The sequence below is a fragment of the Tremella mesenterica genome (assembly GCF_000271645.1).
Source record: "Tremella mesenterica DSM 1558 unplaced genomic scaffold TREMEscaffold_3, whole genome shotgun sequence".
Taxonomy (NCBI): Eukaryota; Fungi; Basidiomycota; class Tremellomycetes; order Tremellales; family Tremellaceae; genus Tremella; species Tremella mesenterica.
Window position 1 is genome coordinate 645,759 of NW_006711227.1, and position 19,628 is coordinate 665,386.

Here is a 19,628-nt window from a genome sequence, read left to right on the forward strand (position 1 = left end):
GGTATCGATTCCAGAAATGGAGTGACTTTCAGTAATCGACATGATCGATATCGGAATAGACGAAGAAGATCCCGGTAGCGTGAAATGTGTGTTGGGAGTGGAATGAGTTCCTATCGTCTACCCATCAGCTCTGATTCTATCTCACCTACTGACCTTCAATGATATCGGCTGAATGAGAACGAGAGCAGTGTAAAAACGAGTTGTCCAATCACATACCTTAGGACCACTCTTCTTTGGTTTCTTTCTCCTGGCGGGTGTAGCCTCCATCCCCATCCCCAGACTCCCACTCCTCGCTCTGTTGACTGTGTTCAGTGGCCCATTCTCCACAGAACTACTCCTCTTGGGCTTTCTCCGCCAAAGAGCTAACCCTGTTGCGGTGACAAGCCCGGGCCCTTGGCCTCCTACATATAAATCTTCCGTCGATCCAGCTCGTATGCGATTGCGGTGAAGAGAAATCCGTGATGGTTGAGAAGAGGGAATCAGGGATCTCATAGTTCCATGATGAGGTGTCGGGGATGATGGTGGCATGGTGAGGGGCAAAAGGTTGACTGGTGGTAGGAGGCGTTATTCAGTTACAAACGATTGATGTCTGTGCATTGACCCATGACCATGACGACATCATGCAAGTCTGAGACGATTGTGTCGGGATAGAGGTAATGCATACTCAGATAGCGTACAACAATCATATCCACATACGTCACATATGCATATCCACTACCTCACATCACCATGTTATGCGGCGTACTGCATGTCAGCTGCTTACTCATTGGCCTACCAACAAACGTGAAAATCTCAAACTCACCCTCGTGAATGTCCTCCCGAAAAATTCTGCAGCTCCATTCTTCTTCTCCCCCGCCACTTCCTTCGGTTTGAACATGGACTTGACAGCGTCACTCATCCCTGCCTGTTGAATCAACCTCTTCTTCTCTTGCTCGGCCAGTTTATCCTGGACGGACCTGGGGACAGGTGGGGCACCTCTCGTTCCTTGTCTCCCCATCTCAGGTCCCGGCGTCGGTGATACTGACCCCTTATCATCCACTTTCGTAACTTTTAGTCTCGTATCATCACCATTCATGACGTCCCCGGCCTTCCGTTTCTTGCCTTTGGCAGCTTTAGCAGCTGCACGAGATTGGAGCAGGTGTTCTAACAGAACCTCCCGTACCTCTGGAGTGGGATTAATAGGTAGAATACTGGTGGGCGATGTCGGATTGAAAGAAGCTCCACAATTGGGGCAAGTCACCTGTGACTTATCCTCATTTGAGTTGTCATTGGAAGGGGTTTTGGCAGCTATACCTCGACTCAGAGTCGGGATTACAGCTCGGATGGACGCGTCGGAGAAAACACATCCGCAAGGTCGTAAAGCGATAAAAGGGACAGATCCGGTCATTTCTTTCATGGACAATGGGCAGACAAATGGCGCTCGAGCAGAGGTGAGGGCTGTGGTGATGGATTCCTGAGGGGCGTAAGCGGGGTTGGGAGAGAGATTGAGGGTTAAGAGATCCTTGAAAGTCAGTATGGACACATCTATGAACGGTATATAGAAAAAGAGATACCTTGAGACTTTTTAGGTAACCGCATATTTTATCTCCATCTCCGTACTTTGTTTTATCGATGAAATACTCGAGTATAGCGTCTTTATTATATAGTCTACCCAGTGGATCCAGCACTACGGGACGTGAGAGCGGTCTCTATATAGTCAGCTTGGTTTTACATTCTGACTGCCTCCGCGATGGACTTAACAGGCAGAGTTGGGTTGGACAGGGAAAGAAGGCAGAACTCACCTTACTTAACGAGCAGAGGAAGAACTGTTCTCTCAACACCGCCTTATCAGTCTGCGCTGCCGACGCCTTTGTCTTTACGAGATCTCTACGATCCGGAATGGATCCCCCGTCGGCGCCCATGTCGATAGAGTCAGGAGTAGGATTGTGAAGGATGTTGCAGGGCTTTTAGTCAAGATGTTCACAGTGATCCCTGGCCACTTGCCACCCACCTTGAACCTATTCGACCCCCCCAAGTTAGTTAACCCCGACAAAACTGTCTCCCACTTCTTCTTTCGTTTCTCTTTCAACTTTACAACATGATTTCATATCGACTCGCATCCAGTAGATGATAGTGCTCATACAAGGCGATAGAAGCCCAGCTGGTGCTACTGTTAGTCGTACTGGCAGAGGTGAGTCGTTGTCTCCGTCGAAACTGTCACTTCACGTATCCTTCAACCTCACAGTGATGAATCAAATTTTCAGTTCTGCTACCGAATGTGCATGAGCGATAAACGAATATACCAATAAACTCTCTGATTCTTTTTATATCTGTTGTCTATCTTTCACCGTGCTGAGAGATGACGCTGACATGGGTCCTTTAGTTCGGACAAGATAGTGCACTCGGTCGACGTTTTTCACCATCCCGTGAGGACCTTTCCCCTGTTTTCTGCCATTCCCCATCCTCGCGTCTGTCAACATGATTCAACTTCAGCTCAATCCATTCTCTGACTCGCTTCATCTCCATCACTCTTCTTCGTTCCCCTGACGCTGTCAAGCGTCCCGACTACCTTCACAGGGAAAGGGGCGTATGATAGTTTTGGTTGGGGCCTTCGGGACTTTCATACATATCTGTCTTGCGTTCTGTAAGCAGACTTCTGTGCAAGGGTACGTAAGCGGTGTGATGTGAGATTTTGCGCGGTATGCTTAACTGGCTTCTATGATTATCGATACCAACCCTGATTTTTTAAATTTGAAAATTTGACAGGGCCCGTGCTGATGACCTGACAGCCATCATGTCCAACTTCAGCAACAACCCCCAACAAGGCTATTTCGGTGGTTCGCGCCCGATGCCCCCCAACATGCAAACTTTGCAGAACATGTCCAACACGTCCAACGTCCAAGGGGCGCAGGGTGTCCCCAATCTGCAGAACATGCAGGGTCTGCCGTTCCAATCATCTTCTCCCCAACCTCAGATCCCTAACCCAGGTTTCGACTCGGCTCATCTCGCTCGACTCACAAATTTCCACAATCGTCAAGCCAACACGGTCCAGCAGGGTCAAAACCCATCGCCTCTCGCTGGGCTCTCTCCTCAAATACAGCAAATTGCGAGACAGCACAATCTCACTCGTGAACAGATACTGCAGTTCATACAGATGCAGCATCGTGCCCAGTTGCAAAAACAGCAGCAACAACAACAGCAACAGCAACTGTTGCAGCTGCAAAACCAACGAGCAGGTCTGGCCCCGCCATTGATAAGAACACAGTCGCCTATGCCAGCTACGGTCCAGCCACAAGTGCTGCAAAGCTTACACCCCGCCCCACGACCGATGTACCAGCACTCGCCGCTACCGCAAGCCCAAGCACTACATTCCATTTTGCGGTCCAGTCCTCTCGCGGCTTCCTCCCCCCTACCGGCGACTCACTCTCAGTCCCCGCAGACTAATTCCATTGCTCGTATCCCCACTCCTGCACACTCCCAGGGAGCTCTGTCACCTGCTGCTTCTGTCGTCGGTGTATCTGCTCCATCCCCTGCGCCCTCAGCTCGTCCCATGTCTGCTCAGACATCCTCTTCCTCGACCAAAAAAGGTGCCGGTTCAGCGGTGTCGTCGACTGCTACCGTGGGTTCCTCGCATCCGCCGACCAAGAAAGCCGCAAAGCCTAAAGCTGCTTCGAAGAAAACCCCGCTCCCAGCGGTCACATTTGGGGGCCTGGAGAGAAGCACGAGGACGGCCTCACCTGCTCCACCACCTCCATCAGCTGCTTCCGTACCAGCCCCTACTCCAGCTCCCGCACCCACATCGACAACAGCGCCGGCATCTACCTCTGCACCTTTAACTGCTCCCTTCGCTTCGGTCCAGGTGATGACACCTCGTCTGGTGCCAACCTTCGATGCGCCTCGACCTACACCTACCTCCATCTCGGTCCCGACCCCGACACCGATGACGGCTCCGTCGGCTGAGCGCCGTAAGAGAGATGACGGGATGAGAGGCACAATGCGAAACGAGAGTGCGTCTTTGTCACGGCTGTCGTATATTTAAGATTATGCTGACATTTAGTAACCCGACTGATGTACGGAGCTGGGGATGTGGAAGAGCCGGACATGGATTCGGTGGAATATATGGAAGATCTTCTCGTGGATTTCTTCTCCGATCTGGTATGTGTTTCTGCTGCATTCACTTCATGCGTCATGCTGTGGTGAAAAGGGGAATTGGAGTAAAATGACGTGTTCATGCGAAGCTGACCCTTCAGTGTCGTCCCCTCCACCCCATCCGTTCCACCACTGCGACTCTGCACCAAGCAGTCCCACTCACTTCTGGGATCATCCGACATCGTCTCTCCTCCTCTTCATCGACCAACATGCGCAAGTATCTCAACCGCTTCGACGAGATGCTCTATATGTCCGGAGAGATAGCACGCAGCAAACGTATCCTCCAGCCATCCAACGCTGACCTCATCGCAACGGTCGGAAATGGATTTCTCGAGCTCGAAGACGATGGTGATCGTCCTCGAAAACGTATGGGACGGCCACCGAAGGGCAAGGACGAACACGGGAACAAGATTGAGAAGAAGAAAAAAGATTGGCGTGAAGGTGAACGTAAGAAACCGGGACCGGCAAAGGGATGGAAGGCGAATTTGAGTCAAGAGCAACAACAACGGCTCAAAGTCTTGGGGTATAAGAAGGGGTATCGTCGTAAGCCTTAGTCGTCTCCCGAGTTAATCTCACGATTCTTGTAGAAACACGTTGTATCGTCATGAATTGTATGCATGTATGTATGTAGTGATGATGCAGATGTGATCGTGAGAGCTCAAGGATAAATGTTCATTCCCGTATATTTGACCCAGATGGCAATGACGACCAAAGAGAGTAGACCACGGGATAGAGGTAATTGTATGATTGTCAATATCCATATTGTGCCCATTGCCGGGGCCTAACTATCAGCGTGTCCTCACCCCCTCTCGCGACGTGCACTGCACTGCACTTGAGCACCTGTTGCCTATTGCTCCCCTCTTCATACTCTTTTTCAGCATGGTCAATCTTCTTGCTCGTGGGAGAGGGAAGGGGAAGAGTGAAGAGGGAGTTTCTTATTTGCCTTCTTTCAGTAGAGGAAAGGAGACATTTTTTGAGGGAAGGAATAGAGAGAAGGTGATCATTCACTTGTTCAGTCGTCAAACTCCATCCAGCTTTATTGACCAACCAAATAAGACGACATCCGCTAGCTATACAACTTGCTATAAGACCACCACGAGTAAGCCAATGATCTGCGTGTCTAGATGCTAAATTATCAACATCTTCACCTTATCTTTTTGTTTCTTTCCAAAACACAGAGGAATGACATGAGAGATGTCGCTAATCCCTCACTGAGATATAACAAACATTGTAATGTGATTCAGCTGTGGCATAACAGGAGTAGTGATGGTCAAGATTGAGAGGATAAACAGGATGAAACGAAGAATTTAAGAAAAGGTGAAAGAACGTACTGTAAAAGGTTATGACCCCAATAGCTTGAATCAGCACTTTCCCCCTACAATTCTATGTGAACCTTCTTGCTAGTCTGAACGTTTATAGAGTTTTGTTTCTTCCACATCGGCATTTGGCAGATATCGAAGATTCAACAAGATTATGAGGTTATAAAATTGAGGGATATAGATATGAAGAATGGACGAGAGCTTACTAGGGACAGCAGTGAACATATGTTCAGTCAAAGTTTGTAATTTAGGTCTATGATTATATTGAAGGTGTACCAATCTATCGTCAACATGATCCCTCCAAACATCTCATCCATTACTTTCTCTACGATCTAAGAACAATGACCTTTCTTTGAGCTTGGTATGATATAGGTAGGTGAAGGTAAAGTGATTGTTCTTTCTGTTTGTGCAATGAGATCGAAGGGGAATAGTCAGAGAAACGAGTACGTGATATGAATGATAGTCAAAGTGTATACTTATCAAATACATAAAGACTGTCTAGGCGAGAATGTATGGTAGACAGATTATAGATTGTTGAGATGTGTTGATGGATATACCGGATGACTTGACTTACATGTCCAATAAAAGATACAAAAAGCTAAATGGGACGGTTAACATGAACGAATCGAATATTTCGTCCCAAAACGCAGATAATTTCTCATCGTCTTTCTCTTCTATCTCTTCTTGTCCTTCAATTTGAGGTGATGGGGGAGGTGAAAGGTTTATCAAAGGTTTGGTAGAGGAAGAACGGATTGTGGAAGGTGGTATGAGTGGGATATCATCAGGGGAGGTTGGAAGTTGAGGACGATGTCTTATAGAGGAGCTGGAGGAGGGGATGTCAGTTAGGATTGCCATGATGTTCTTGAGAATGATCTAGCTGTCGTGATTCGAGGTATTTGACTGCGGGGGACTTCGAGGTATTGGATCGAGTCAGAAAGTGAAGAAGTCGGCTTGAGGGGGAGAACCCATTGTGGGGAGGAATGGACGGCGGTACGGCGGACATCGTGACGAAGACGACTTCCGACGGAAGAAAATGACCTCTAGCTGCAAAGTATGACGGTATCATCGTTCTAGGTCCTAGGTCTTGATGGCGGGGTTATTGGCCTCACCAGTTGATCCTTCCGCACAACGGTGAATTGAAGAACGTGTGCATTGTCAGCGAAATAGCAACGAACATAGAGTACAGCCAGGTTTGCATCTCATTGTACTATCAACTAACAACCGGTCTAATGGTGGTCATGCCCCCCTTCGAGCAAAGCAGGGTCGCCTTTGAAGTCAAGAGTGTACACTATGAGTCAGTCACACTTTCGGTCACTTGACGTCACTACACACACGGCGAGAACATAGTTCGATGGAGCAACAAGGATTGAGAACCGCTGACATTGGATGTGGGACAGTCTGGTTGAGAGGAACATAGAAGAAGATAACGACGACAAATGATCAACTCACCACATCCACACTCTGGACAACGAGCATTCTTGCGTTTATTATTCACTGTGAGCCAGAGAGTGTCGTGTGAATCGGCAGGATAACCAGTGCATCCAACATGTCGTTCTGGGAACTATGTGTCAGAAGTCATGTTCCGTATTACTATCGCCATCCCCTTTGTTTTCAAGTCGACCATCTTGTTGTCCTCCGCTTGCGCACAAAGCACATGTTCTCTCAAAGTGAGGTGAAGTCGAGATAGGATGGATGAAAAAAAGTGGAGACGAAGAAGAACGTACGAGAGAGTAAATGGGAATAGGACTTTCAACAGTTCCCAACCTAGTCATCTCCAAAGGTTTCATATCGAACACATCTACACCTTCGAGTTTTCCAAGCAGCTGGAATCGCTCCAAACCGGTAGATTGCTCTTCACTTGTTATCAGCTTCTACCTCCTTATCCCTCACTTCTTGACGTTCCGTGTTTCTCAAACGGAATGATCCATCCTGCTTATCACACAAACGGGACGTATTCGTGCTATCCAGTGAAAGGGGCCCATAGAAGTACGATGAGACCGACGGATGACGAAGTGAGGACAAAATGAGACCTACTCAGTTGGCACTTCACCGGGCTTTCCACCTGGTCCGATAAGCTGTGGAGGTCCAGAATGTCCTCCTGCCTTCCTAAGCGAAGTCACAGAGAACGACCTCAGTCCCACTGATCGAGCTACAGGTCTGGAAAGAAGTGCAAGTCGCCCAATAGGACGTAGGGTTCGTAATGCTGAAGCCATGTTGAGTTTGTGTATAGAGGTGTGAAAACTGACCTATGAGAGACGGAGCAACTCGCTGCTACTTCCCTGGACGGTCTCTCAACGGTAATCCCGACGGCATTAGCAAATGTGGCACATAACGTGACTGACTTTAGGTGTCGCGTGTCCGGTCCCCACATATGAAAGTGATTTGAAAGTTCCATGTTCCATCGTCACTCTATGTACTTCTATTTCTCGCTTCTTTGTAATATCATCGTCATTCGGTAGTAATGATGGCGGAGAATACTCCTACTACACGAGTAAGTGAACAAGACATGCCGAGGCGCGAAGTGTTGGCTGACGATCAGCCCAGACTGGCAGTTAATGCCTTCCGTCCCGATCCAACCAAATGGATTCAGACGTCCACAACGAAGAAGTCCATCCAACGTCCACTGGTGGCATTCAAAAATACCTTTGCCACACCTCCCAGCACTCTCAGAAGACAAGATATAACAAAACTCAACGCCAAATCGAGTTCAACGAATATCGCAGCTGGGATAGGGTCAAGCAGTGGCAAACGTGCTTTGACCGAGAGGGAAGATCGGGGGAAGAGATTCCGAGTCCTCGAAGACAGACAAGGCACTTTAAGCGGATTTTTGACCCCTCCAAAAACCGATAGCTCAAAGAAGAGCAAGACACGCAAGGTGGATACGAGGGCTGGGGTACGGCCTCGAAGGCCAGAACATGGTGCGAGAGAGGGAGGACAAAAGCCGCCCCAGGAGGAAAGACACATTCGAGATCACAACAAAGATCGAAGTGAAGTTAAAAAGGTGGACAGGGGAAATGACGTGTACATGCTTCCACCTGCATCTCAAATCCGGGATCCTCCTGTCAAAGTGACACCGAGAATCAAGGCCACAGAGCCGAGACATCATTCCTCTCCTCACCAAGCTCCATCATCAGACATACCCATCACCCCTGTACCTTCCGACGTTTTGGAGCTACATAAGAAACTCTGCGGACAGGACACAGGGTATCTCAATCGTATGCGATCCCCTTGGGCGACGGAAAATGATCACAAGCGGAAGATTGCGGAGATTGACGATGAGAGGCAAAGGAAAAAACGAAAGGTCGACCCTAGGGAAGTGGTCACAGAGAGGGTTGTCAATATCGGTAAACCGTCCAGAGGTAAATTAGTCGATCTTGTCGACTTGAGTCCCTCGTTGAAGGAAGTGAAGACAAAGTCACGAGGCAAGGTATCGAAAGTATCACCTCCGGTCCGAACTTCACCCAGAATTGCTCATCGAGGGACGGAACGTCCCACTACTCCGTCAAAGGGATCGCGTCCGAACCGATCCCTCATGATTTCCCCACTACCACGTACTTGTGTGCCGTCTCCGCAACGAAACCACATGGACCATCGTCATGATCCGCCCCAATCTTCCCCCACTACACCACTTCCTCAAGTCGATCCTGGTCTTTCCAGTCACAGAACTTCCTCCGCTGGACCTTCGATCCCCACATCCCCACTGGCCGGCATGACTCCTCGTAAACGTCACTCTCCACATCACAAAGTGACTCCTCCAAAATCTCGTCCTTCCCTCAAGCGCGGAAAACAAGAAACCCTTTTCGTCCTTCCTGCTCCCCCAGCCCAACCCATCTTCTTGATTGATCCACCTCTGCGTCGGAAAGAAAGAACATTCGAAGCAGTAGATATTGAGGCAGAAACGCTCATGACATGGTCTCTTGGTGCCGCCCCTCCTCCACCATCGTCCTCGCCCATGTCGGATCAACCTCATGCGACACGTCCTGGACCTTGTCCAGTACAGCGTGCTAGTCCCGGACCGACTTCTAGTCCCATACGACTCGACGTTGAGAAACGAAGTTCTCAAAGCGTGTGTGATGCTCTCATTCCCCTGAACAAGTCACTGACCTGCAGATGCCCGGTTCAGACCTATCCCAACCTTTTCCTATCTTGCTCTCCACGCCAGACTTCCCACCAGACCCACCTCAGGGTCGTATCCGCCATTCTCCCACATGCCTCCCCCTGGCCAAGTTCTATGATGCAGGCGATTTCAATAATGGTCAGCAAGCTCCCCTCGTCTCCGATGTGCCCATGATGCTCGCGCCGGACAAGATCCCTCAGAGACATACTGGGGCGGTAAATCCAGCGGCCAAATGGGATAAACTTCGTTCAGGTATACTCTCTGTCCCCATTGAGCCTTCGGTTTCAGATCCAGCCATCCATCCTCTTCCGAGCCAGTCAAAAGACCACAAAACGTCGAGAAAGAACAAGTGCTCGCAAGAAGGACAAGCTAAACTCGCATCGTACGGTTTCTTCGAAACGCGCAAGAAGAGGCCGAGCAAAGGCTTCGATCTTCAATGGGAGGAAGAGGATAATCTAGCATTCGATATTGATTCTCCGGAGGGGGAAGGGCCTACGATCTTTCAGTCCGATGGATCAAGGACGGACACATTCTCAAGAGTTCCAGACCCACCACCGCATCCTTCCCTTCGACCAGCAGGCCTCAAACAACTTCGGAAGTTAGAAGCTCTAGCTCGAATGACGTCAACGGGTGATCCTGGCTTCACGGAAGCGGAAGGGCGTGATGAAGAGAGGGCGGGAGAGGAGGCAATGCCAAGCAGCTCAGCTACCAAGTCGTCTGAGGTGACTTCGTCGGGGAGTTTGACATCGTCCGCTTTGAACATTACAAAGTCAGCTAGGGATTGGTGGGATCGATTAGGAGGCAGTAGTCAGGATGTTTAGGATATATATTTATTGTTGTATCTCACTCAAGCAATGCATAGGATTTCGTGCACTTGACCAACATGCACCATGGCACCACCATGCACCACGTGGGACGGATCCCCAAAACCGGGGACCCGGTAAAGTCGGTGGAAAAGGCGATCACCCCTTCCCCCATTGGCACTTGAATTCTCTCGTGTGACCATCTCTTCACTTGTTCAATTCACTATCTACTCGCAATATCCGTATCATGTCATCTATCTCTGTCAATGGTCATGCTTCCAAACAAGAGGTCAAAGCTGGTGAACCCAAGTACACAACACAAGATGTCATGAAATTGGAACATGAATATTCTGCGTGAGTCACCGATCCACATCCCTTTTGTTGCCACTGGAGTCGTCGCCAGGCTTCGTAGACTGACACATGTGCAATCCTAGAGTCCGCTTCACATGTCAGGAATTCATAGAGTACGCGTATGTCATGGGAGTGGGCATATTCAATCTATTAAATTTATGAGAAATCTGAGATCGCGTAACTTGTACGGAAAGATGCTGATGAAGTAGACATAATTACCACCCTCTACCTGTGTGAGACTCCCGTTCCTTTGTATCGAGGAAGTCGCTGACCCCTGAAAGATGTTTTGAGAGAGGACTTGGTGCTCATGTTTGGGATCCGGAGGGGAATGAATACCTCGATTTCCTAAGTGCATATTCGTATGTCCTTCTTTTTCTCTTCATGATCCGTGTTTCAGCCCTTTCAGCTCGACGCCATCCCGAAGATCATGCGCCACTTCAATGAGCTCAATCATCACATCCCATACCAAGGATATGAAACTCAGAAAAGGAGGTGACACAAACCGTACCGACGCTCACTCCTCAGTGCTGTCAATCAAGGTCATTGTCATCCTCGTATCCTCTCCACTCTTATTTCTCAAGCTTCCAAAATGACTCTCTCCTCTAGAGCTTTTTACTCATCAAACTTGGGTCCCTTCGCAGAGAAAATCACAAATATGTTCGGATACGAAATGGTTTTACCTATGAATACCGGAGCAGAAGCTGTCGAAACGGCCATCAAGCTCGCTCGGAAGTGGGGTTACGTCCGGAAAGGTATACCGGACGGTAGGGCGAAAGTATTGAGTGTAGAGGGGAATTTTCACGGGAGGACAATAGGGATCATCAGTATGAGTACGGATCCTGAAAGTAGGGATGGTTTTGGACCGTTTTTAGAAAATGTCGGACCCAGATGGAACGAGGTGAAAGGGTTGAAGGAAGGGGAAGCGAAGGGTGTGATTAGGTATAATCATCCGGAAGATCTGGAGATGGTTTTGGAGAAATATGGGGAAGAGGTGGCGGCTTTCTTGGTTGAGCCCATACAGGGTGAAGCTGGGTGAGTTTCGACTTTCGGTCTTGTCTCTTTCCATAAGCTTGAACAATTATTGACCGACCTTACCTCTTGGTTCACGTTCCGGTGGAACAATCTGAGCTTCGTGAGGAATTGTCGCCTTGGAGAGGAACGATGTCATAGAGGACTTATTGTTATTTGGTCCCCAGAGGAAGGGTAAAGTCTGGAAATCGTCAATCCTGAGAAAGTAAACAGGGAACGATTTAATGGGCACAGCTGATTCACAGCATCTACGTGCCAGATGATGGATACCTTGCTAAATGTGCGGAAATATGTAAACGTCATAATGTGCTTTTGATCTGTGACGAGATACAAACTGGTTTATGTAGGACAGGCAAGATGTTCGTCGCTCCCTCGTTTTATTACTCGAGGCATGAGAAGCTGACCTATAGGTTGTGTTATGAGTGGGACGATATCAAACCGGATATGGTGATTCTTGGTAAAGCTTTGTCTGGAGGGAGTGAGTCATGTTTCGTGTTCAACAATTCAGGTCGGTGTTAGAATTACCGTGCTGAGACGATTCCAGTGTACCCTGTTTCTTGCGTTTTAGCGAATAAAGATATCATGTTGTGTATCAAGCCAGGAGAACATGGATCGACTTATGGAGGGTACGTTTTGGTACTTTCTACTCTTTCATAACGATGTTTTTACACCCAGACAAAGCTGATCAAATTATCTTCCACAAACTTGTCCTCAACTGGACCTATGGTCTGGTCCAACTCTGTAGACCTGATTGTGCGCTTGGTCGAAACCGAAATCGAAAAAACGCTGACTTTCAGAAACCCTTTGGGTTGCGCTATAGCCATGACCGCCCTCGACGTGTTGGTAGATGAACAATTAGCCGAGAGATCGCTCCGTCTAGGAGAAATCTTCCGTCAAGGTCTTCGAGACCTCGAATCGCCAATGATCAAGGTCATTCGAGGGAGAGGTTTATTCAACGGTGTGGTCATTGATGAAACGGCGTCGAAGAAAGGTCGGACGGCATGGCAATTATGTTTATTGATGAAAAGTAAAGGTTTATTGGCTAAACCTACTCATGTAAACATGTGGGTTGTTGTCTTGAATCTTCTTCCCCTCTCCTCCTTCTCTTTTCCTTTCAAGTCACTTTCTTGCTTTCCGTTTAGTGCGACCGGATGTGGATAATCCTCTATATATTTCGGCCCCTCTTCTCACCCTTCTCCCCTCCCCTCGTCGATTCTGATCATCGATCCGGCTCGGTTCTTCCAGTTTCGCTAAAATACATTCCGCACTTGCATCATCATCTCGGACAGGCTAGTGTCGAGAGATTTTAGAAGACATACTCATGACAGAATCCGATTCGCCCCTCCGCTCGTGATAAGCGAAGAAGACATCAATCGAGCTGTTGGGATAATCGGTGAGAGCTTGTCTGAATTAGACAAGGTCAGTTGCCTTTCCATCTTGGTTGCTCAGCTGATGCGATAGCTCGAGCACATCCCTGGAGATGAGAATGAGGATCATGATACAAAGATTGAGTTGGAGGATTGAGACTTTGTTCTTCATTTTACTCTTACTCAGTCTAGCAATAATAAATGTAACAGCATGCATTGCACTTGGTCTTGGGATCATTATCTTTCTGTTTCAATACGAGTACATTGAACACGAGCCTCTGGCCATTGCCCACTGCCTACTGGTGTCTTAGATACGTAAATATCCAATCTGTTGTATAGATGATCGAAGGAGTCATAAACGACACGTCTAAATTCAACCATTCATTGATGCATCCCATTGATACTTGCCATACAAGCCCTCCAATTCATCAATCATCGATCTTAACGAGTCATTACCACCGCCCCTTTCGGCGTAATCGGTAAGACCTCCTTGGGTATTTTCTGAAGAGCAGTATCAATACTCCTCGACGTGATCCAAGGTGGTAATGATTTTTCATTCTTATTTTCTCTTTCTCTTTCTCTTTCCTCTATCTTTCTTTTCTCTTCACTACACGACATCGATGGGTTCATCCCATATACACTTCCATCTGAGATCCCTCCATTAGCCCTGACCGGTCGTTCGTCCGTCTTGATGGAATTGCCAGGTAAAGAAGGTTGAATGTTCGAAGTGAATGATTGGATGGTAGGGGTTATAGCATGTGATTCTCTGGAAGAACGGATGGAAGATATTGATTCGAGTGAACAAGTTCGATCATGTTTGGTTGATGTGTCCGTTATGAGAGCAGGGATGGGAGGTATTGGAAGATAATATTTCGGTGCACCTCGAGCTGATCGATTAGTGAAATTCTCTCTCTTTCATACTTCTCAATCACTCAGCCAATCATCCGTTTTAATCAAGAGCTTCTCTCGTCCCTTTGGTGAGTAAATAGGATACAAGTGTTATAACAGATTCTCCATGCAAGCCATCCATCAGACCTTGATGGAGAACTACTCTCGTCCCTTCATCACACAAGTAGGATACACGTGTGATACTAATAACTTCTTCTGACCATCCATCCACCTCGATGAGAAAGTTCGCTTCTTCCTTCGGTAAAGGTAAAGATATACGAGTGTGATAGGGTGTATATGGGAACGGGAGAGCGAGAGAACTCAGTGAGTATAAGGAATGTTTCAAGTGAATGGATATATAACCAAGACGACTCACGAGGTGTGGGGATATGAGAAGGGAGTATATGTATATGAGATGGAGGTGAACGACGCATGATCGTGTTTCCTATTGTGTCCGAATACCAATCAAGGCTTTCAAGTTTGGGATCAACCACGAGTCTAGAGGAGTTGAGGATGTCGTAGAAAGACTATGAGATGAGAAGAGTTGGTTATTCAGAAGACTTCGACCAGCGATTGAAAGAAATGTCGATTTTGAAGATTTCAGAGAAATGCGTCCAGCGCCAAGAGGATATACCAAGATGTAAACAAGGTGAAGGAATGAAGAAGAGCTTTGGAGTGATTGTATAAGTATTTCTCAGGAAAGGTCAGGACGACAGGTCGTCGTCAAGAAACAACAGTCAGTCGTCAGCTTCATACATGTGTCAGTGGCCAAGTGGGACACTCGGAGAACTTATCGTCAAGGATACTTGACGACTATCGTCCTCGTGCTGATAGGGCTGTGTTAACCCCCTCATCTTCAACCCTCGTCTATATCCTATATCCGGCTTGGTAGTTATTGTCTTGGCTTTACACTGATACAAGATAAAGATGTTCTAGTCAGCTAGTTAGGCTACTTAGTAGTATACATGACTATCGACAGCTGGAATACTTAACTTACTCGGTAGAGTAATCGCAGAGATGACGACGCACTACACGGCCCATGGACCAGGCGTGACGGACGGAAGCAAATTTTGATGCTAAACGACGCGACTGATTACTTGAATAGCGGCCGCGGACGAAACAAAAGTCACCGTAAGATTAACTTACCTCGTACACACACCACCACCATCACTCATCTCTTTCACATCTTTTCACTTACCCTCTATACAATCTTTCCTTCCCTCAACGTCTCACTCTTTCCTTTCTTCTGTCAGTATCTGTACCCAATCCACGACCCAACTCACGAATCCCCACATCATCGACATAGGGTAGAAACGACACAGACCCCTGCCGCGTTCGGACGCTGCGTACGCTGGATTGGGTGTAGCACAGGACTTTAAAGACCAGCCCCCGACCAAGTCGCGTCTTTTCCATTAGACCATTACGATTCCTCATACATGACCCCCTGACACGACCCATTTCATTTTTCACATCCATTCTATCCATCTGTTCATCATCTAATCATGTCGCAACCATTGGCTCCTAATAGAATTCACTCGCTTCCCGGTAAGTTTTTTGAATGTGGGGGGATGTGTTTCATAACTGATCCCCAGTTCAAGTCAATTATCATTTACCATCTTCAACTCAAACATTTACGACAGTATTTGAAGCTCCTCAACCCGTTTATGTTCATCCCAACGCCGCCAGTACTTCCGATGATGAAGTATGGGGATCTATATATCTCAAAACTGTAATTCATGGTGTTGTTCTCGCCAGGCACGTCCTTTCCTTTTCTACACATACCTCTCCTCCCGCCTCTACTCGTGACTGACCATTCCAACGCATTCGAAGAATTCCTCTGACAAATCAGTCCAGAAACCCATCCATCTTATCCCGGCACACCAGATCTTTCCGTATACATCCTTGACGCTCGCGAAACATATCTAAGACGTTCTCGAGCTTCTTCACCATTCCCATCCCACCTTCGCCCGTCTTCTCCGGCAGAATCATCTGTTCACATACCCCAAGTATGGACAGGCAAGGGACTCATCTCCTGGGCACTTGATGAACCTGGCCAAGGGAAAAATCTCATTACTGGTCGTCTCATTCGATCTAGAGAATTCACGAGAATCATCAAAACTCAAGGGATGAATCCCATGGAAGCTTTGATGATCTTCGAAGAATGGGAAGAAGAAAGTTGGGGGATCGAAATTTCCTTGGGGTTGAAAAGTGGGACAAGTGGAAGTTTTGGAATTCATCCTCAAATCAGAGAGGTTATGGCTATGGATAACGATCTCCGACGATCTTCAAGTTCACCATCATCGGAAGCGGAACCTATAGTGGTCTCCCATTCTTCAACGAGGAAATCATATGACACATCCTCGACACATGAACGGGTACGAGAACCATCGCCAGAGAAAGAACGAAAGTCGGAAAGTCCAGATGCCACACCAAGAGCTTCTGCATTAGTCAAGAGACAATCAAGTGTGAAAAGGAAAAGTGAACCACGCAAACGTTTAGCTTCGGTCGATGTTAATCGATCCTCATCTAGATCTGGGGTGGAAGGACAATCATCGGATAGCGAATCATTTCCCAAAGATCTTCCAGCTGAGGCTTATACAAAACCTGAACATCTGACAAAAGAACAAGCTCAGAGATTATTGGAATCACCTGCTTTCTTAGGCTTATTGGAGAAACTGACCGGAGAACCAGTGGGAGGGAAACGTAAAGCGGAAGGACACGTAGGGGGAAGTTCAAAGAAAGTAAAGCCGAATCCGAAATCAGAAGGAAAGAAAGATGAAAACACATTGAAATGTTATAATTGTGGTAGAACAAAGAGTGCCGTTTGGAGACAAAAAACTATGGAAGATGGGAAAAGTGTTAGAGTATGTAACGGTAAGTCAGCTTTCAGGGCGTTACGATAGATACAATAAAGCTAATGATTAGCATGCGGGTTATATTGGAATAAACTTGGTCAAATGCGACCACCAACTTTATGGCAAGGAGTAGACGAAGATGTTCGAGCCTTTTCAAAGAAAAAAGAAACTCAAACTCCTCCTGCACCAAGAATGGATGCTCATTCCGCTCCTTCAACCTCACATCAATTACACAATCATCACAACCGTCATTCCACCTCTTCAACTTCATCTTTGAATGTAAGCGGTTTCAAACGTACTTTATCAGTGGTAGCGGAGAAAGAAGCACAAAGAATAGCTTCTTTACGTACGAAACCACGTCAAACTTCAAACTTACACTTATCGACTAAACCAACAATGACATCTCCTATTCGTGGTCCTACACCTTCTCGATCCCTCAGAAATTCTAGATGGAACCCAGACGCTCATGGTGCTTCTTCCCCTGGCGGTTGGGCACAATCGATGGATGTTCAAATCCCGAATAACGAAGGTTTCAATCCTGTCGACTATACTGAGTCTAGGGGCATTCTGGAGACTATAGAAGACGAAAGTCCCAACGCTGCGATCAGACGGATATTAGGAACAGATATGGCTTTACAAGCCCTCCAAATGCCTTTGAGCGACGATACGAAACATTCTTCTTCGTGGGAAACAGATTTATCACATTTTTTTCAAATCCCAACAGATGCGAACACTTCTTCCGATCAACTTAGACCACATGAAAGTTCCGACGATGACGCTTTATCTCTATTATTCCATCGGACAAGTAGTCATGATGTTTTTCGATCCAGTTCCCCACCATTCGATTTTTCACAATTACCTCCATCTTCCCCACCTGCCATGCCTAGCAGTTTATCACATTCCGCATTGTTAGATAGCAGTCCTGAGTATTCACCTGCTGAACCGAGTCCCGACATCTCTAAAACACCGAGGAAGAACAATCCGAAAATGTCTTTAACCCCTCGGTCAGCTAGAAAAGCAGCTAGAGATGCAAAACAGGCTCAGGCTTATATACAGTCTCACCATCAGATTCAGTCGGGGTCCAGTCAAACCATGGAAACGTCGGACGACCCGTTTGATATCACTTCTCTGTTTCATGCGGAAGATGGCGGGGCGATGGATGCGCTAACTCAGATATTGAGCGGGTTGAGCAATGGTGTCACAGGACAGGGGAATGAGCAGGATATTTGGGGAACGTTACAGGGGTTTACTACTTAGATGGGAGGAAAATACGTCATCAGTAAATTTGAATGGGTCATTCATGCAAGTTATTGAAGAGACGGATGATGCTCATATGTTTGCTTTGATGCATTTGCCTTGACAGTGAAGTATTTCTTCTAGTGAACGAGAGGAGACATGATCAATTCTTTCATGGTCAACTTGCTCACAGACGTCGGAGTTGATGGAGAGAAGTAGTAGAGGAGACAAGGTCAAGCTGGCAATTCGAATTTTTGTCCTCGCAGAACTCTGATATGTCAGCATATCATTCTCTGCGCGCTGACTGTAGTTGGAACAGACAAGTGAATGCCGTATGTTCTGGTGTCCATTAATGGTATGAACGATGGGAGTTAGAAGTGGGGTAGAAGGTGATTCGTACTTTGTGACATACTGCCTCGTCAGCTTTGTCCAAGACATTGAGATAGTAACTGACGATATAACCAAAGTCGGCATAGATGGCTGTTTGAATCAAACCTGCTATCACTGCGATAGGGTCGAAAGCACCTTCGGTGAAGTATCTGATGAATCAGTACTGTCCCCTTGTATCTTGTAAAGTCTCATGAGACACATTGAAAGAAGAGGCCAAGGGATAAGGGGTTCACTCACCGATACATCCAATTTGGGATATACAAACCTCTGTACAAACCCAAAGCGGCCAAATAATGCGTGGTGATGGTCTCCGCCTCACCTGTTCGTTGGAGCATGAAGAGCTGAGGGAGGATAGCGACGGATTCGAGCCAGATGCTGAATGCCCATGCGAGCTCGGTAGGGTCGTAAGCGTATGTGAAGACGAGAGAGAGGATCGCGACTGGGGGAAGGAGATATTCCAGGCGGAATGTATCTAATGAGGCGTCTTGTGTAGGGCTGAAGCCGTGATTCGTAATATCAATAGAAGACAGAAGTGATATGTAGGACCACGACGCAGATATATGTGAGACAGTGGTAGAGGTTTCAGATTGGGGAGGAATGTCCGATGAAGGGGAGGAAGGTGCGATGTTGATTGGATCGAGAGGATGGTGAGGTATGCGAATATGACAGGAGAATCACATGGACACAGAGTAGAGGAGAAGGATATCAAGCATCAGCATGAGAGTCTTACATACATAGAAGACAAATCGCTCACCGGAAACGAACTCGCATAAGATACAAAGTATACGCCGAACTTCCAATGAAGAACAATTTCATCATTGTATTATACAAAGAGACATGAGGTCGTGTGACGAGATCAACATATCGAGTGACAAAAACCACCAAATATAAAGTTTGAGTTTTTAGACTGATTCCTCTACATGACCGGGATGTTTGAATCTTGTGTAAGAGGATGAATATTGAGGCTAGATGAGAGAGGTCGCCTAAAAAACGAAAGATGTTCATCGTATCGACCTTCTCAGAGGATTTTAGATGATGGATGGGGGGAACAAGGATGTTCTAAGCAAGCTACGAGCTTCACTTGCTAGGATACAAGAAATGTCAAATTCGGTATGGGTGGTGGAATGGAGAATTTAATAGGAGAA

At 47.2% G+C, this 19,628-nt stretch overlaps 10 protein-coding genes across 10 annotated transcripts; 4 read left to right on the top strand and 6 right to left on the bottom strand.

Moving 5' to 3' along the window:
- Positions 1–1,087: 1,087 nt before the first annotated feature.
- TREMEDRAFT_23472 (uncharacterized protein) lies at positions 1,088–1,901 on the bottom strand (the record flags this gene model as incomplete). The annotated part of the gene is made up of 4 exons (XM_007003118.1): positions 1,088–1,240; positions 1,316–1,501; positions 1,554–1,688; positions 1,782–1,901. Coding segments are annotated over 4 exons (594 nt in total), but the record flags the coding sequence as incomplete, so codon positions are not given.
- Positions 1,902–2,932: 1,031 nt separating this feature from the next.
- Positions 2,933–3,142, bottom strand: TREMEDRAFT_68096 (uncharacterized protein; the record flags this gene model as incomplete). Its single annotated transcript, XM_007003625.1, has 1 exon — positions 2,933–3,142. One exon carries the CDS (start codon positions 3,140–3,142, stop codon positions 2,933–2,935), a length of 210 nt encoding a protein of 69 aa, XP_007003687.1.
- A 749-nt stretch (positions 3,143–3,891) lies between these two features.
- On the top strand, positions 3,892–4,761 carry TREMEDRAFT_56607 (uncharacterized protein). The gene is made up of 3 exons (XM_007003323.1): positions 3,892–3,986; positions 4,037–4,134; positions 4,230–4,761. Exons 1-3 carry the CDS (start codon positions 3,974–3,976, stop codon positions 4,680–4,682), a joined length of 564 nt encoding a protein of 187 aa, XP_007003385.1. The 5' UTR covers positions 3,892–3,973; the 3' UTR covers positions 4,683–4,761.
- A 25-nt stretch (positions 4,762–4,786) lies between these two features.
- TREMEDRAFT_29053 (uncharacterized protein) lies at positions 4,787–6,302 on the bottom strand (the record flags this gene model as incomplete). Its single annotated transcript, XM_007003191.1, has 4 exons — positions 4,787–4,909; positions 5,137–5,255; positions 5,654–5,727; positions 6,022–6,302. 4 exons carry the CDS (start codon positions 6,300–6,302, stop codon positions 4,787–4,789), a joined length of 597 nt encoding a protein of 198 aa, XP_007003253.1.
- Positions 6,303–6,673: 371 nt separating this feature from the next.
- TREMEDRAFT_19210 (uncharacterized protein) lies at positions 6,674–7,522 on the bottom strand (the record flags this gene model as incomplete). The annotated part of the gene is made up of 4 exons (XM_007003111.2): positions 6,674–6,735; positions 6,897–7,008; positions 7,172–7,304; positions 7,482–7,522. Coding segments are annotated over 4 exons (348 nt in total), but the record flags the coding sequence as incomplete, so codon positions are not given.
- Positions 7,523–7,863: 341 nt separating this feature from the next.
- TREMEDRAFT_71323 (uncharacterized protein) lies at positions 7,864–8,667 on the top strand (the record flags this gene model as incomplete). The annotated part of the gene is made up of 2 exons (XM_007003684.1): positions 7,864–7,938; positions 7,987–8,667. Coding segments are annotated over exons 1-2 (711 nt in total), but the record flags the coding sequence as incomplete, so codon positions are not given.
- A 1,947-nt stretch (positions 8,668–10,614) lies between these two features.
- On the top strand, positions 10,615–13,271 carry TREMEDRAFT_29003 (uncharacterized protein; the record flags this gene model as incomplete). The annotated part of the gene is made up of 11 exons (XM_007003183.1): positions 10,615–10,721; positions 10,928–10,951; positions 11,000–11,077; positions 11,244–11,616; positions 11,647–11,750; positions 11,993–12,106; positions 12,158–12,225; positions 12,292–12,373; positions 12,545–12,811; positions 13,076–13,166; positions 13,209–13,271. 11 exons carry the CDS (start codon positions 10,615–10,617, stop codon positions 13,269–13,271), a joined length of 1,371 nt encoding a protein of 456 aa, XP_007003245.1.
- Positions 13,272–13,555: 284 nt separating this feature from the next.
- TREMEDRAFT_61018 (uncharacterized protein) lies at positions 13,556–14,436 on the bottom strand (the record flags this gene model as incomplete). Its single annotated transcript, XM_007003407.1, has 2 exons — positions 13,556–14,001; positions 14,379–14,436. 2 exons carry the CDS (start codon positions 14,434–14,436, stop codon positions 13,556–13,558), a joined length of 504 nt encoding a protein of 167 aa, XP_007003469.1.
- A 1,068-nt stretch (positions 14,437–15,504) lies between these two features.
- On the top strand, positions 15,505–18,114 carry TREMEDRAFT_61019 (uncharacterized protein; the record flags this gene model as incomplete). The annotated part of the gene is made up of 4 exons (XM_007003408.1): positions 15,505–15,547; positions 15,595–15,741; positions 15,857–16,876; positions 16,928–18,114. The coding sequence occupies 4 exons, from the start codon at positions 15,505–15,507 to the stop codon at positions 18,112–18,114; spliced, it is 2,397 nt and encodes a 798-aa protein (XP_007003470.1).
- Positions 18,115–18,184: 70 nt separating this feature from the next.
- On the bottom strand, positions 18,185–19,616 carry TREMEDRAFT_43231 (uncharacterized protein). The gene is made up of 5 exons (XM_007003287.1): positions 19,238–19,616; positions 18,721–18,978; positions 18,548–18,632; positions 18,494–18,504; positions 18,185–18,363 (listed from the first exon to the last, which is right to left on the bottom strand). Exons 1-5 carry the CDS (start codon positions 19,486–19,488, stop codon positions 18,327–18,329), a joined length of 642 nt encoding a protein of 213 aa, XP_007003349.1. The 5' UTR covers positions 19,489–19,616; the 3' UTR covers positions 18,185–18,326.
- Positions 19,617–19,628: the final 12 nt, after the last annotated feature.

Coding starts and splice junctions, on each gene's coding strand:
- TREMEDRAFT_43231 (XM_007003287.1), bottom strand. CDS start 19,488: ATGAACATCTTTCGTTTTTTAGGCGACCTCTCTCATCTAGCCTCAATA. Junction 18,979..19,237: donor CTTATGCGAGTTCGTTTCCG/GTGAGCGATTTG, acceptor TCACGGCTTCAG/CCCTACACAAGACGCCTCAT. Junction 18,633..18,720: donor ATCCCAAATTGGATGTATCG/GTGAGTGAACCC, acceptor CTGATTCATCAG/ATACTTCACCGAAGGTGCTT.
- TREMEDRAFT_56607 (XM_007003323.1), top strand. Junction 4,135..4,229: donor TGGATTTCTTCTCCGATCTG/GTATGTGTTTCT, acceptor CTGACCCTTCAG/TGTCGTCCCCTCCACCCCAT.